General features: G+C 37.5%; 2 protein-coding genes and 1 non-coding gene across 4 annotated transcripts; 1 reads left to right on the top strand and 2 right to left on the bottom strand.

The window, feature by feature from the left end:
* Window positions 1-2949: 2949 nt before the first annotated feature.
* LOC117618459 (O-acyltransferase WSD1-like) lies at window positions 2950-4461 on the bottom strand. The gene is made up of 4 exons (XM_034348023.1): window positions 4395-4461; window positions 3515-3606; window positions 3284-3442; window positions 2950-3098 (listed from the first exon to the last, which is right to left on the bottom strand). The coding sequence occupies exons 1-4, from the start codon at window positions 4459-4461 to the stop codon at window positions 2976-2978; spliced, it is 441 nt and encodes a 146-aa protein (XP_034203914.1). The 3' UTR covers window positions 2950-2975.
* On the bottom strand, window positions 4187-8341 carry LOC117619568 (O-acyltransferase WSD1-like). 2 transcript variants are annotated; one of them, XM_034349557.1, is made up of 8 exons: window positions 8276-8341; window positions 6913-7796; window positions 6185-6763; window positions 6015-6081; window positions 5535-5647; window positions 5106-5315; window positions 4874-5011; window positions 4187-4691 (listed from the first exon to the last, which is right to left on the bottom strand). In XM_034349557.1, exons 2-8 carry the CDS (start codon window positions 7198-7200, stop codon window positions 4521-4523), a joined length of 1566 nt encoding a protein of 521 aa, XP_034205448.1. In that variant the 5' UTR covers window positions 7201-7796; window positions 8276-8341; the 3' UTR covers window positions 4187-4520. The 2 variants fall into 2 exon arrangements, with proteins under 2 accessions (XP_034205448.1, XP_034205449.1); XM_034349558.1 differs by having other exon boundaries at window positions 5535-5644.
* Window positions 8342-8544: 203 nt separating this feature from the next.
* Window positions 8545-8617, top strand: TRNAA-CGC. The gene has a single exon. It is a non-coding gene; the product is annotated as a tRNA-Ala (tRNA).
* The last annotated feature ends 4801 nt before the right edge of the window (window positions 8618-13418 follow it).

Here is a 13418-nt window from a genome sequence, read left to right as displayed (position 1 = left end):
TTTTCTTCCTCTTCTACCACTAGTCTTAGACCATTTACTAAGCTGCATACAGATGTTTGGGGCCCTTCCAATGTTGCAGCTCTAGGTGGTTATAGATACTTTCTCACCATTATAGACGATTGTACACGCTACATGTGGGTATTTCCCTTGATCAATAAATCAGAAGTTTCATCTGTTTTCATAAAGTTTCATGCCTATATTGTGACTCATTATCAAGCTCAAGTTCAGTTTTTGCAATCTGATGGTGGTGGTGAATATATTAGTCACATGTTCAAAAGTTTTCTAGCTTCTAAGGGCATTCTTCATCAGCTCTCTTGTCCTTATACTCCTCAGCAAAATGGATTGGCTGAGAGGAAGAATAGGCATCTTATTGAGACTACTCTTGCTCTATTAACTACAGCTGGGTTATCTCTTCCATTTTGGTTTTATGCTGTGACTCATGCAGCATTCCTGATCAATCGCATGCCAAGTCGAGTTCTTAATATGCTATCTCCATATTATAAGTTGTTTGGTGGCCATCCAGATTTACTCTCTCTCAAAATCTTTGGGTCTGCAGTGTATCCTTTGCTGCGTCCCTATACTGCTCACAAGCTTGAACCCAGATCTTATCAATGTATTTTCTTGGGGTATTCCATGGGATATAAGGGAGTCCTGTGTTATGATCTGAGAACTCATAAAGTTCTCATTTCTAGACATGTTATACACAATGAAGATGTGTTTCCATATAAGACAACCCAGGTTTCGACTCAAAATCAAAATCAGTCCTCCCTGTCACCCTCTACCTCTCAATCTCCACCAGTGGCTGTTATTTTGGCTTCCATGCCTCAGAAATCTCCATCCGCACCTGTGCTTCATTCCTCTTCATCATTCCCCAATTCTTCTTCTATTTCCAGATCTCCTGTTCTTGATAATCAAATGCTGCCAGCTTTCACAGATGCACAATTAGAAGTTCTACTTCCTCTTGAGTCTGCATCACTTATAGACAATCCAGGACCACTTCCTGCGCAGGTGCATCCTGCAAGCTCTATAAATAATCACCCCATGCAAACTCGGTCCAAGTCTGGTATTGTGCAATCCAAGCAATTTCCAGAATTTTCCAGCTTTCATACACAGTTAACTTCCATTTCAGAACCAGACACACCATCCCATTTTAAACAGGCTCTTGGTCATCCAGCATGGAAACAAGCCATGACTGAAGAAATTCAAGCTCTTGATCAACAAGGAACCTGGACTCTTGTTCCTTCTCCTCCAAATACAAATATTGTGGGCTGTAAATGGATCTTTAAGATCAAAAAAAATGCAGATGGCACTATCTCTCGCTATAAGGCCAGATTAGTTGCTCAGGGATTCAGCCAAGAATATGGCTTAGATTATGAGGAAACCTTCAGTCCTGTGGTTCGTCATACAACAGTGCGTCTCATTCTTGGTCTAGCTGTCAATTTTCAGTGGGAATTACGGCAGCTGGATGTGAAAAATGCTTTTCTTCATGGTGAGCTTCAAGAAGAAGTGTTCATGAAGCAACCTCAAGGCTTTGTCGATTCTCAATATCCTAATCATGTGTGCAAACTTCAAAAATCTCTCTACGGCCTGAAGCAAGCTCCTCGGGCATGGAATGCAAAATTCACAGGCTATTTACCTACCTTGGGATTTTCAGTTTCACACTCTGATCCCAGCCTGTTTGTGAAGAAAACTGAAGTTGCTGTTGTTATCCTCTTACTCTATGTTGATGATATAATCATCACAGGTTCTGATCCTTCACTGGTGACTTCTGTTATTCAAGCTCTTAGTGAAGTATTTGAGCTTAAAGATCTGGGAAAGCTCAAATATTTCCTTGGTCTTGAGGTGCAATACCATTCAGGAGGGAAAATATTTGTCAATCAAGCCAAATATGCTAGAGATCTCATCAAAAAGGCATCTATGGATACATGTAAGCCTTGTAGCACCCCTTCTAAACCTCACCATCAGGTCTTAAAGGATGAAGGTACTCCACTTCCAAATCCCACACTCTTTCGAAGCATTGTAGGTGCTCTGCAATACTTGACATTCACAAGACCAGACATTGCTTTTGCTGTCAACACAGTCTGTCAGTTCATGCATAATCCTACAGATGTTCACCTTAGCTTAGTTAAACGTATTATCAGGTACTTGCAAGGCACATTGCAGTTTGGTGTCACGTTTTCTCCAGGTTCCATGGTCCTATCTGGATTTTGTGATGCTGATTGGGCTGGTGATCCCAATACACGCAGATCCACCACAGGATATGTTGTTTTCCTCGGTTCCAATCCGATTTCTTGGTCCTCCAAGAAGCAAGCTTCTGTTTCTCGCAGCTCTACAGAGGCAGAGTATCGAGCACTTGCTCACTGTGCTGTAGATATCTCATGGATACGACAAGTCTTGTGCGATTTGCATATGATAATTCCTGAAGCTCCTCTCCTACACAGCGACAACTTGTCTGCTCTAGCTCTCAGTGCAAACCCTGTTTTTCATTCTCGAATCAAACATCTGGATGTGGACTTTCACTTCATTAGAGAACGTGTTCAAAGTAAAGATCTCATCGTCCAATATGTTCCCACAGATGAACAGGTTGCTGATATATTGACAAAAGGCCTTCATAGTCCAATATTCCTCAAACATTGCTCCAATCTCAGCCTTGGCTATTCCCCAGCTGAGCTTGAGGGGGGGTGTTAACAATATATGAGCTGGATATGAGCTGGAGAGTGGTCACGTGCTTCTCACATGAGAGTTAGTTAGGCTTGTTAGTTAGGCTACTTAGTAGAAGTTGTCAGCTATATAAACATCAGATTAAGCTTTGTTTTACTTCAGCTAGAATTGTAACAGATTTTATAGAAATACAGATCTCTCTCTCTCTCTATCTTTCTCTCTTCAACTTTCTCTCTCAAATACCCAAAACCTAACTTTCTTTCCTTCATGGTTATCACATACATTACCTTTGAGGATGGTATCCTTACGTGGAGCTAGACAGCAGCTTCCATGGTGAGCCCTTTTTCTACAACAACAGCATCACGGATGAGTTTGAGTGATTCTTCAAAATCATCCAACAATTTATAAGGATCAGGTATTGCATCTGGGGTCAACGCCTAAGCAAATAGTCATTTTGTCAACATAGCTTCGAAAATGCATATGCAATGCCTGCAACAACAAAAAAAGAAAAAGAAAAAGAGAACCCAATAAACAGACACCAGAAATCATGTGTTCGAATCCCAATTGTGTTTACCATATGGTCAAATTAGGACCACTGTCTTCAAATTGATTGGATTTAGTTGGAAGATTTGGAGGCAAGGAAACCTCCATGAGGGTAGCCATAAACATTAGGAGCAATGTAAGCAACTGGGTGGCCATAAAAACTAACTTCTTCCAGTGGACCAACCAAGTTTGAGAATGTGGAATTAGATAAAACTCTGTGTGCTATAGCTCCACATCCCTGCATTAAATTAATTAAGCCATTAGCTACTTATTAATAAAAATGATAATTAAGAATATATTCCGTTTGTACCTTAGCTCCTAATAATTTTGTCAAGAGATTGGCAGTTAAGTATGCGGCAGCAGCTTCAAGTGAGTGTTTTTTTCTATCAATGAGGGCTTTGGCTCCAGAACATAATCAAAGGGATCATCTTGCACAGTATACTGTTTTTGACATATGACAAAGCAGGCGCTAGGCGCCAGGTGCCAGGTGTCTTCTTTTTTATATATAAATAGTATAGCCGCGCGGCTATATTCGTTTTTTAAATTAACCTTAGCATAGCCACACGGCTATACTCTTTTTGATGTGTAAAAATAGTATAGCCGAGCGGCTAGACTATTTTATAATTAAAACGAAGTATAGCCGCCCGCCCCGCTAGACCCGTTTTAATTAAAACCCCCGTACAGCTGCACGGCTGTACGATTTAAATAGGCTATATTATTTATTTCAAAAAAGAAAATAAAAGGACGCTTCTAGTTTCATTAGTTTATATTTTATAAATATTAATTTTGCTAGTTTCGACATCTCCAAAATCAGATATTGAAAATAGAGAAATTTTACAGTAAATCAATTTGAGAGTTTTCTTTTTTTCTTTTTTTTTTTCTTTTTTTTTTGGTGGGAATATTTGTCTTTAGTCTACCTTGTTCTCTCGAGTGCTACTAAATTTTGTTACTGCACACATTATTTGTTGTAGAGAATTGCATATTGAGTTGGAGTGTTCTTGAAAATTACTTTCACATTTCAAACAACATTTTACATAACTGAGCAAAGCTCTCTTTCAGTACATTACCAAAGCTTACCCTACAAGAAAATGACAGCTTCAATTAACTACCTAAAAGACAAACATCACAGCTAAGTTGAACCAACTACCTAGTCCACAATAGCAAGAAGAATCACGAGTTTGCAGCAGCACATGCAGCTGTTTGAGCTGTGTTTCCACTTAGGTCCAGAACAACTCCAAAAAACCAATACTTGGGCATGCGCATAATAGAAGCTTAGATCATCTATTCTCTATCGAGATACAGCATACTAGTTCAGCCTAGACAACTTCTTCCTTGGTGAGCCCTCTGTCTAAAACAGCATCACAGATGAGTTTGAGAGATTCCTCTAAATCATCCAACAACTTATTAGGGTCGGGTATTACGTCCGGGTCGATGGTTAAGCAAATCGTCATTTTATCAACGTAGCTTTGGAAATGCAAATGCAATGCCTGCAACAGAATGACAAAAGCGAACATAAATTAAAAAAAACCAAATAAAAAAAAGTATATTCACCATTTTTCAAGAACAGAGCCAGGTAGTTGTTTCCAATATTTTAGATTGCAGTTAATTGGTAGATTTGGAGGCAACTTCATGATCAAGGAGAATTATTGGCATTTATAAGAGAACCTACATGAGGATGTCCGTAAACGTAAGGAGCCATGAAAGTTATTGGATGGCCGTAAAAGCTAATTTCTTCAAGGGGACCAACCAAGTTTGAGAATGATAGTGTGGAATGAGAAATAACTCTGTGCGCTATAGCTCCAGCAGCCTGCGTGTGAAAACATTGACATTCTTAAAAATGATTCTAGTGTTCGCTCCTTAAAATAACAATATGCTGGAGAAGACAGAGGAAATATTGGTACCTTAGCTCCTATAATTTTGATTAAAACGTTGGCAATTAAGTATGTGCAGAAAGCTTCAAGTGAGTGCTTTTTTCGATCAATGACGGCTTTGGCTTGAAGAACATAATCCAGTGGACCATCTTGTAGGGCAATGGTGAAGGGGATAAGAATATATCCGAACCTATTACCCCACCTAGCCTTGGACTTCCTAGCCATCATATCAGCCAGAGCCTGTGATGTAAATAACATAAGAGAAGAAACAGTATATGCGAGATAGGCAAACTAAGCATCTTTTACTGGGACAACTTCTGAATGATATTATATCCTATGTTGTCATATAAGGCTTATGAATAGAAACCAATTCACAGTTTTAGATTTCCACTGAGATATCATATAGTTTGGCTACGCTGTTTTATATGCATAGCATGAAGATTGAGGAGGGGTATTCACCTGGATTCCAACAGTTGGTCTTAAATTAGAGAGAACATTTGCTCTCAGGCGGATGTTTTTCGGAAGATTACTCCTCTTCTGCTTTGATCCCTCATCTTTCTCATTTTGGCCTGCTAATTAGAACAACAAGCTAAGGAATACATTGAACCATTTGTTTGTCCAGAGGCAAAGGTGTTTCGTACTTCTTTATCTTGAAATGTAAAGTGAAAAAATAATTGAGAGAAACTGCATTTTAACTGATAAGATGACAAATACTTGTGTTCTAATCTTAAACATCAGACTAATCAATTTGAATACATGTCACTATGAAAACTTTGTGTGGGAGTAGGAACTTCTTTAAACATTTCCAAGATGTTTCTTGCCAAATGAAACGAAAGAAAAATCTTTAATAACTCAACTAACAGAATAATGTTACCGATATAATCTGCTTGGTTAATATTACAAAGGGAAGGGAAGAAATCAATTCCAAGGAAAACTCACCATATCTGCGGATCAGATACTGCGAGAGACCCGCTTGTGTCACTCCGAATACAACATCATTGATAGTCTGGTTAATGTCAAAATAATTTACTTACAGAAAATCCATGTGAAAAGAAGTGTGTGCGTGTGCCTAATATCTATGTATATTTTTCAAGAATTGATCAACATACCATCCCCATTGCGTTCTTCACTTGCTTTATGTGATCCAAACTGACTGTCCGATGCACGAAGCGCTTGGCAGTGAGCTCAACACCAGGGGCACCTTTGATAGGAGTTTTTGTGTCTTGCAAAAATACAAGTGTTGCTATAAACAGCATCATATCCACTAAAGTGTTCCATATCAGTGTTATTCCAGACCAAATAGCCAATATGAACCACCAGAACCAGCTCGAATTACTTGAAGAATCCGCCCGAGTCTTGGTGGGAACAGTAGGCAATGCATCTGGGTCAGATGTTTTTCTAGTACACGCTAGAAGAAGTGACATGAGAGATGCACCATCACCCATTGAATGGTGAAGCCGAAACACTGCAACAGCTTCTGCATACGAGGTTTTAACATTGAGGAGATGTACCTCCCATAATGGCTTGGAAAGGTCAAGAGGTGCTGTGGTAAGGTTTGAAATGTAGTCTTCTACAAATTGATCAGGATGGTCTGTATTTGAATCCAAGTTTGGAACAAAAACATGGTCTTCTTCATTTACCGATACTCGGATCCATCTCTTCTTTCCACCTTTGCTATCCTTGTTCTCCTGTTACTTATACAACAGAAAGCTTTAAACAAGTATCAACCGGATTTACCATAACAATGTCCCAAAAGTAACTAATGTCTGCAGAAACAATAAGAAACCATATACAAATAAACAAAGAAAAGAAAGAAGGAATGGAATAGTTTCTTTACCAGCTTGCTAGAGAAGCGAGGATGATGATACAAGGTTTCCTTTAAACCAGCTTTAACAACGTCTGGATTGATTCCTGTCTGGAAACCCATGACTATAACGATGTAGCAGTTGAACTGCGGGGAATGAAACAGACGGGATGCCGGGCTTAGACTTAGAGGATCTTCGTTGGTGATTGGCTCATCATGTCTGCAGGTAGCTGCAACTTTTGTCTCTGGCTCCATGTCTTGTGGTTTTTTAATTATGTCGATCTCACTTTTCAACAAAGCTTGTGTCTTTTCATGATACATGAGTGCCTTCTGCTCTTTGTTCTCATGTGGGTTTTAAGTATGCGATGAGCAGTTCATTTAATAGGTGGGGTCGATGAAAAATAACCCTGAATTTGTTAGTTGAACTAGTTGACTCTGTCACAGCCATTGTGGAAAACTCTCACCCTCTACTTGGTCTCATCGTCATGAGGGGCAAGCCAAAGTCTAGGAAAGCAGGATAATTCACATTTTTACAGAGAAACAAAGAACTTTGCGGCAGATTGCATGGCTTAAATTGGCCTGGGAACATGGATACTACCTTGCTTCGTTGTTGGAAAAACCCCCTGAATTCTGAAGTAAAGAATAACATCATTCGATGGCGATCCCTCCATTTTCTCTTCATAGTTTAATAATTTGGTCCGAAAGGGTTCAAAGTCAAAGCTCAGTGGCTTCCTTCTAACAAATAACAATTGAGAAAGCCATGGAATTTCAAAGGTAGGCCAAGTCTTTGCCAGGAGTTAAGTCAGACAGGCTTCATTATGTGCAGGCCTTGCAATTGGGCCCTGGTCTCTGCATAGTGCGAGTTAGAGCCTGTCCATTCACTGAGTTAACTCAGCCAAATTTCACAAGCCGCTGCACTGCACAGCCACATAACATAATTGTTAAAACCTCCAACTCCAAAGATCCATTCAAATTCAAAGCCGCCACCATCTGAAACCCAACTCCAAGAAATGAAAGTTGATGAATTTCTGTATTTATTAGAAGGCAGCAAGCAAAGCTGCTCTTATTATTATTAATGTCAACTTGTTCCGACCTATCTCTGCTCTTCTGTGGATGGATGCAGAGAGAAGAAGAAGCCAAGCAGACCAAACCAGATATCGTCAATCCTATAGAGTATAGACTATAAAGACTAAAGATTAGTTCATCCCCAAGCTTTGTGGATCAAACCAAGTAGTCCTGCATTAAATTTGGATCCAATCCAACTAACTTTCTAGTTTATTGTCAATGCTACATACGAATCACCCACCATATTGATACGAATGTATTACGCATCGAAGAATGAAGGTAAAACTTTAAAAAGGACAAAACTTGAGCAGTGGGAAGTGAAGAATAATACCTTGAGAGCTCAGAACTCTGGTTTCTTCCCAATTTTGATGGAGCTCTCCTCTCTCTCTCTCTCTCTCTCTCTCTCTCTCTCTCTCTCTCCGTCTGTCGCTGGCTAACTGATGCAATTGGTCTGCTTGTTTGTAAACAACTGGCAAGTTCAACACCATCAGATTTGGAATGTTATTCAAAATGTACCCCCACACAATAGAATAATGCGATTGTCGTTTTTTGGTTGTGTAGCTCAGTGATAAGATATTTTTCAGGACACTTAATCACAACGGGGGTGTAGCTCATATGGTAGAGCGCTCGCTTCGCATGCGAGAGGCACGGGGTTCGATTCCCCGCACCTCCATCCCCCTCTGTTTTATTTACTTCGTACCGTTTTCATTTAAATTTCTACGAGCGGGGCTTAGCCTAGGGTCGTGTGATTGGACTTCTCTTCTCTGTCATGGGCCTGGCTCGGGCCCGCTTATCTTTCTTCCCTTCGCTAATTATGAGTAATCTTATTAATTCACGCGTAATTGGTGTAGCTAAGCTAAGTCATTGATGATGCGATACAAATAATAAATGTAGAACCTGAATCAATATTTTTATTTGTGAGTGGTCCAATAACTCACAAACATTACTCCAAAATGCATATGGGATATGGCCCCATTCATTCCATCCTTGTCTTTTTTTGCTCTCTCATTGCTACAAACCACAAGCTAAGCCCATTTCTCTCTCTCTAAGCCCTTTGTTTGATGTCTCTATCAAACACAACATTTATAGTGGACGGTTGTCATATTATTATAATTGTGCCTGTCTACCCAATTTTCTCACAAAATATATTTCTATATTTATACATACATAGTTAATTACCCTAATCCTCCTTGGTCAGTGAAGTGATTAGAGCTAAGCAAAACTAGGGCGGGTGGAAGTTGTTTTCATCACTTTTATCTTGTGAATGAAAAGGTCCTACGTGACACAGACCCAAATTGATTAAACTACAAGTGCCGCTGTTATTATGGTTAACTTGACTTCAAACCACCTAGCTAATATGCGTGAATCCTGATGTTGCCTTGCCTCTCTTTTCTTCCTACCATTTTTTTCAAATATAGTAATCCCTAGCTACTCTCACTTTCTTTTTGCATTAGCTTTTTGATGTCACCTTCATTCATCGCATAATCGGCTCAAACTCAAAGGGAAGCTAGTTTGGTTTAATGGACATGATAATGACTCCTCTCTTCCCTCTTCTCCTCCTCGTATAATCGTTTACTTTTTTAACAATTTTATTTATTTATTTAGAGATACGATAATATATTAAATTCACACACATACTATACACAAATGTTAAGACTCGAATCCAAAAATTTTTTCTAGAAAAGCATTTGCTCCAAACCACTATACTAGTCTCACTTTCTCCTATAATCATGTACTTATAATGTCCACTTAAGGACCTACTACGAGATTAGATATTTACCATGTGTAGGTCGACGACAACCACAAAAAGAATTTGGCGTGTAATTAGATGCGTAACAAACTTAACTTTCGATTAAACTTTTGACAATTTACTTGCTCGATTGGTGGTAATAATAATAATAGATTTTTTTTTCGAAGGTGAAACAAGATGAAAGAATCAGGAGGATGACTATTCTTGTCTTTAGTCCGGTTAAATATTGTGGATGGATTGACGGCTGAAAACATATATATATAAAGCAATCAAATATTTAGAAACCATTTTGTTTATACTAATTAAAGATCATTATTCCTTCCAAAAAAATTAAAAGATCATTATCAAATCATTCTCAAAAGCAATCATGATTAGAACACTCACCCATATATTATTATTTAATTTATATATTGTCTCATTAGTTATGCATATGGATATGGAAAATCTGATCCATGCTTGATTGTCTATAACCGGATGATACTGCGCTGTTTTCGTTAGGGAAGCATGTGGACGCCTCCACAACTCATACAAATACAAATGCCATTATGCCAGTGCCACCCAACCAAGCCTTAGCCTTAGCCATGCCTCTCCAGTCTTAATAATTTGCCTGCAAAATCTTATGAGAAAATCTTAGAGCCTCCAAAAATAATTAGTCGATGAGGTGATGTGTATATAGCTACAGATATATGTTAATTAGAAACAATTAATAACAACACAAATCATGTGATTATGAAGGGGAGTAATGGGCCCTGTGTCCCCTACCATAATGAAAGCAGTCACATGTCCTTGCATGCAATGCTTCCAAATCTCTTTTGGTTTGTTAATTAGCTTTCAGCTTGCTGTTGGTGGTGTCACTGGTGTGACCCTTAACTCTCATTGCTATGGTCAAATCCTTCCCTTTTCTTTATAGATCTACATTTGACTTAAACAACTAATTATTATTTCTTCAATATTAATGCATTTTAATCATTAACTAACCATACCACCTTTTTTTTAATTAAAAAACAATTCTTAAAATGTAAAAGCATATAGGAGAAAAACAAATAAATCATGCCTCGTACAAGTAACACGTATTTGATGTGATGTATGTATTCTTAGAGCATCTCCAACAATATTAGCCAAAAAAAACTTTTCAAATTGAAATTTGTTGACTTACGTGGCAATTTGAAAAGCCTTATTTGTTACTTGAATAATTTTTGTTCTAACACACTCTTCAATTGAATTAATGCAATATCATTGAAAGAATGAAAAAAATATGAAAAGATGTGAGAAATGTCTATGTATGAAAATAAAAAAATGCATGTTTTTATCAATTTTTTTTTTTTTAAAAGTAAAATTAAAAGTCAACTTACCAATCCTAAAAATAGATAAAGGAGTTGCAACTTTGATGACTGATGTTGAAGAGGTTGTCTATTTTAACATTCCAAAACTTTTTAAAAGGCTATTGAAAAGGCTCTTAGCGTGTGAATGATTGGAACTGGAATTGCTTCCGTTTTCATCGATACATATTCACACTTGTAACAATTTTCTAGCCAACCAAACACAAGAGTAATGCAAAAAATGACATAATGAGATACAACACAAGCTCCTCACTCATGCAATGAAATAAAAGATTAAAAACAGACCAAAAAAAGTCAAAGTCGTCGTGAGTGATTCATGAACCATGGCGAAAGTATTCTAATTGCAATTCACTGTCGGCGAAATTTGATCGGGGCCCCATCTGTATCTGCTTTACGTGTTATATACTATTGACCCTGTTTCGCCACAGGAAGATATGTTGAATTTTATCTCTGAAGTCCACAATAAATAGTAAAGAAAAATATTATATTTATATATGATTTTCAGAGAGAAATACCATAATATTGTCACAGGTTTCTTCCAAATCCCGAAATTGCTTTTTGGCCTTTTTCCAAGAGCGTAGCGTTTTTCTTCACCACCAAAGCAAAGGGGAAAGGGTAAAGGGCTTGCCTTCCTCGTAAGGTAATCGATGGCCTTTTATATATGCCCCTTTTTCTTTTGCCTAACTGCATGCATCTTTAGCACAAGCTCCCCTTTTTTATTTATTTTTATTGACTTGTTCCTTATTTTAATAAATTTGGTCCTAAATTCCTATTTACAGTTTTCATATGATATGAATCTATGATACATGATGAGTCATGACCAGAAGAAAAAAGATAACGTAATTTAATAGCATTTTGTTCTTCAGCAGATTTTTTTTTTTTTTCCATTGATTATTTTTCTGTTGAAAATTTTACAAGTCTCCATTATTAGAATGAGAATCTAAAATATTCGGGCATCAGATCGCTTTCCACAAAGGTCGGTATATATATATAAAGGCCTACATCATGGAGTCGGACCTTACATCGTTTTTTTAATGATTAAAAAAGTTGGAAAAAGTAATTAATAAAGTTGAAAAATGAACTAATCTGCCATACCTTCCTTGTTAATTTCTGCTTCATTTCGACTTATTTTGGCTAAGTTGTCATTAGAGAACTGATTTTAATTCATTCTACTTGCATGAATGAGGAAAGTAGGGTGGGCTATTTTCTACTTAAATCTTGCCAGGATCCATCACAATATATAACACCCCCCCAACCCACCCCAGAGAAAGTAAATGCACTGAAAAACAAACCCAATCCACATATTAGATTTATGACCTAAACAAAGTCTTTTTACGCTATTACTTCTTACGTGCGCATATGCGCGTACGAAGAAAACAATATACATATACATTATATTAATTAGAGGGCAAACCAAGCCTAGTGAAAATGGACCATATTAAAATCCCTAAACGGCGGCTAAACACTAGCAGTCCTTTGTAGTACTGGTGGTCAATGTTTGGACATAGACTCTTTGGATGCAGACAAGACAGAGTTGAGTTGAGAGAACGTACGTGGTGGAGAAGAGGTTTTAACTTGTAAGCAATTTCTTGTGATATATTGGGTTATCAAAGCTCAAAAAGGGTATATCAATGTCAGTCCTATTCACATACATTGTTAATAATGCCATGAGAAATTACAAGTATACATCACATCCACCTATCTTTATATGTTGCTATGTCAGATACAACGACATTTATTATCAAACACTAATAATCTTTCAAAATCTTATACATTAATGATTTTCTTATGGACCATTTGATTCAAGTTTGAATACCATTATTCTTTTCGTACGTCTCGTAAAATAATCAAGTAAAAAAAACTAGTTAAATTTGTTTATACCCTACTCCTAATTTGTACATATGAATGAATACAAGATAAAAACAAATGTGGTTTAAAGTGAATAAATAAGGTACAAAAAGATGCCATGCGCCACTACTTACTTAGCAGCGCACTGTCAAAGTTAGCTTAAGAGCTAAGAGAATCATGCAATGCAGACACACACCACTATCTATCCTTAACTTTAACTAAAGATTTTGACGTCAAACAAACATGTTGTTTCTTTCTCAATTCTAGTACATGTTCCATCTCCTCCCTCCCTCCCTCCCTCCTTCCACTTGTTCAAAACTATTAAATATATATAATTAAAAACCAAACTATATTTTCATTAAAATTACAAATATAAACCTCTTTTGTTCTTGTCTAAACTCTAAAGTAAGACTCTGACTATTTTACCCAAAAAAAAAAAAACAGTAGAACTGTGACTCTTTCGACCTAAAAAATCAAGACAGACTGTGACTCGGTACTAGTGGAAAAAAAGTTCCCTACCCCCGTTGCATTACCCT

This window comes from Prunus dulcis, chromosome 2, assembly GCF_902201215.1.
Source record: "Prunus dulcis chromosome 2, ALMONDv2, whole genome shotgun sequence".
NCBI lineage: Eukaryota > Viridiplantae > Streptophyta > Magnoliopsida > Rosales > Rosaceae > Prunus > Prunus dulcis.
This window is presented reverse-complemented; position numbering and strand designations above follow the sequence as displayed.

What these genes read in the sequence shown, in the direction of transcription:
- LOC117618459 (XM_034348023.1), bottom strand. Translation starts at nt 4,461, where the DNA reads ATGCCCAAGTATTGGTTTTTTGGAGTTGTTCTGGACCTAAGTGGAAAC. An exon ending in CACAGCTCAAACAGCTGCAT is followed by an intron (nt 3,607 to 4,394) that starts GTGCTGCTGCAA and finishes TATGTTCTGGAG; the next exon opens with CCAAAGCCCTCATTGATAGA. An exon ending in CAAAATTATTAGGAGCTAAG is followed by an intron (nt 3,443 to 3,514) that starts GTACAAACGGAA and finishes AATTTAATGCAG; the next exon opens with GGATGTGGAGCTATAGCACA.
- LOC117619568 (XM_034349557.1), bottom strand. Translation starts at nt 7,200, where the DNA reads ATGTATCATGAAAAGACACAAGCTTTGTTGAAAAGTGAGATCGACATA. An exon ending in GTATCTGATCCGCAGATATG is followed by an intron (nt 5,648 to 6,014) that starts GTGAGTTTTCCT and finishes TGTTCTAATTAG; the next exon opens with CAGGCCAAAATGAGAAAGAT. An exon ending in ACGTTTACGGACATCCTCAT is followed by an intron (nt 4,692 to 4,873) that starts GTAGGTTCTCTT and finishes ATTCTGTTGCAG; the next exon opens with GCATTGCATTTGCATTTCCA.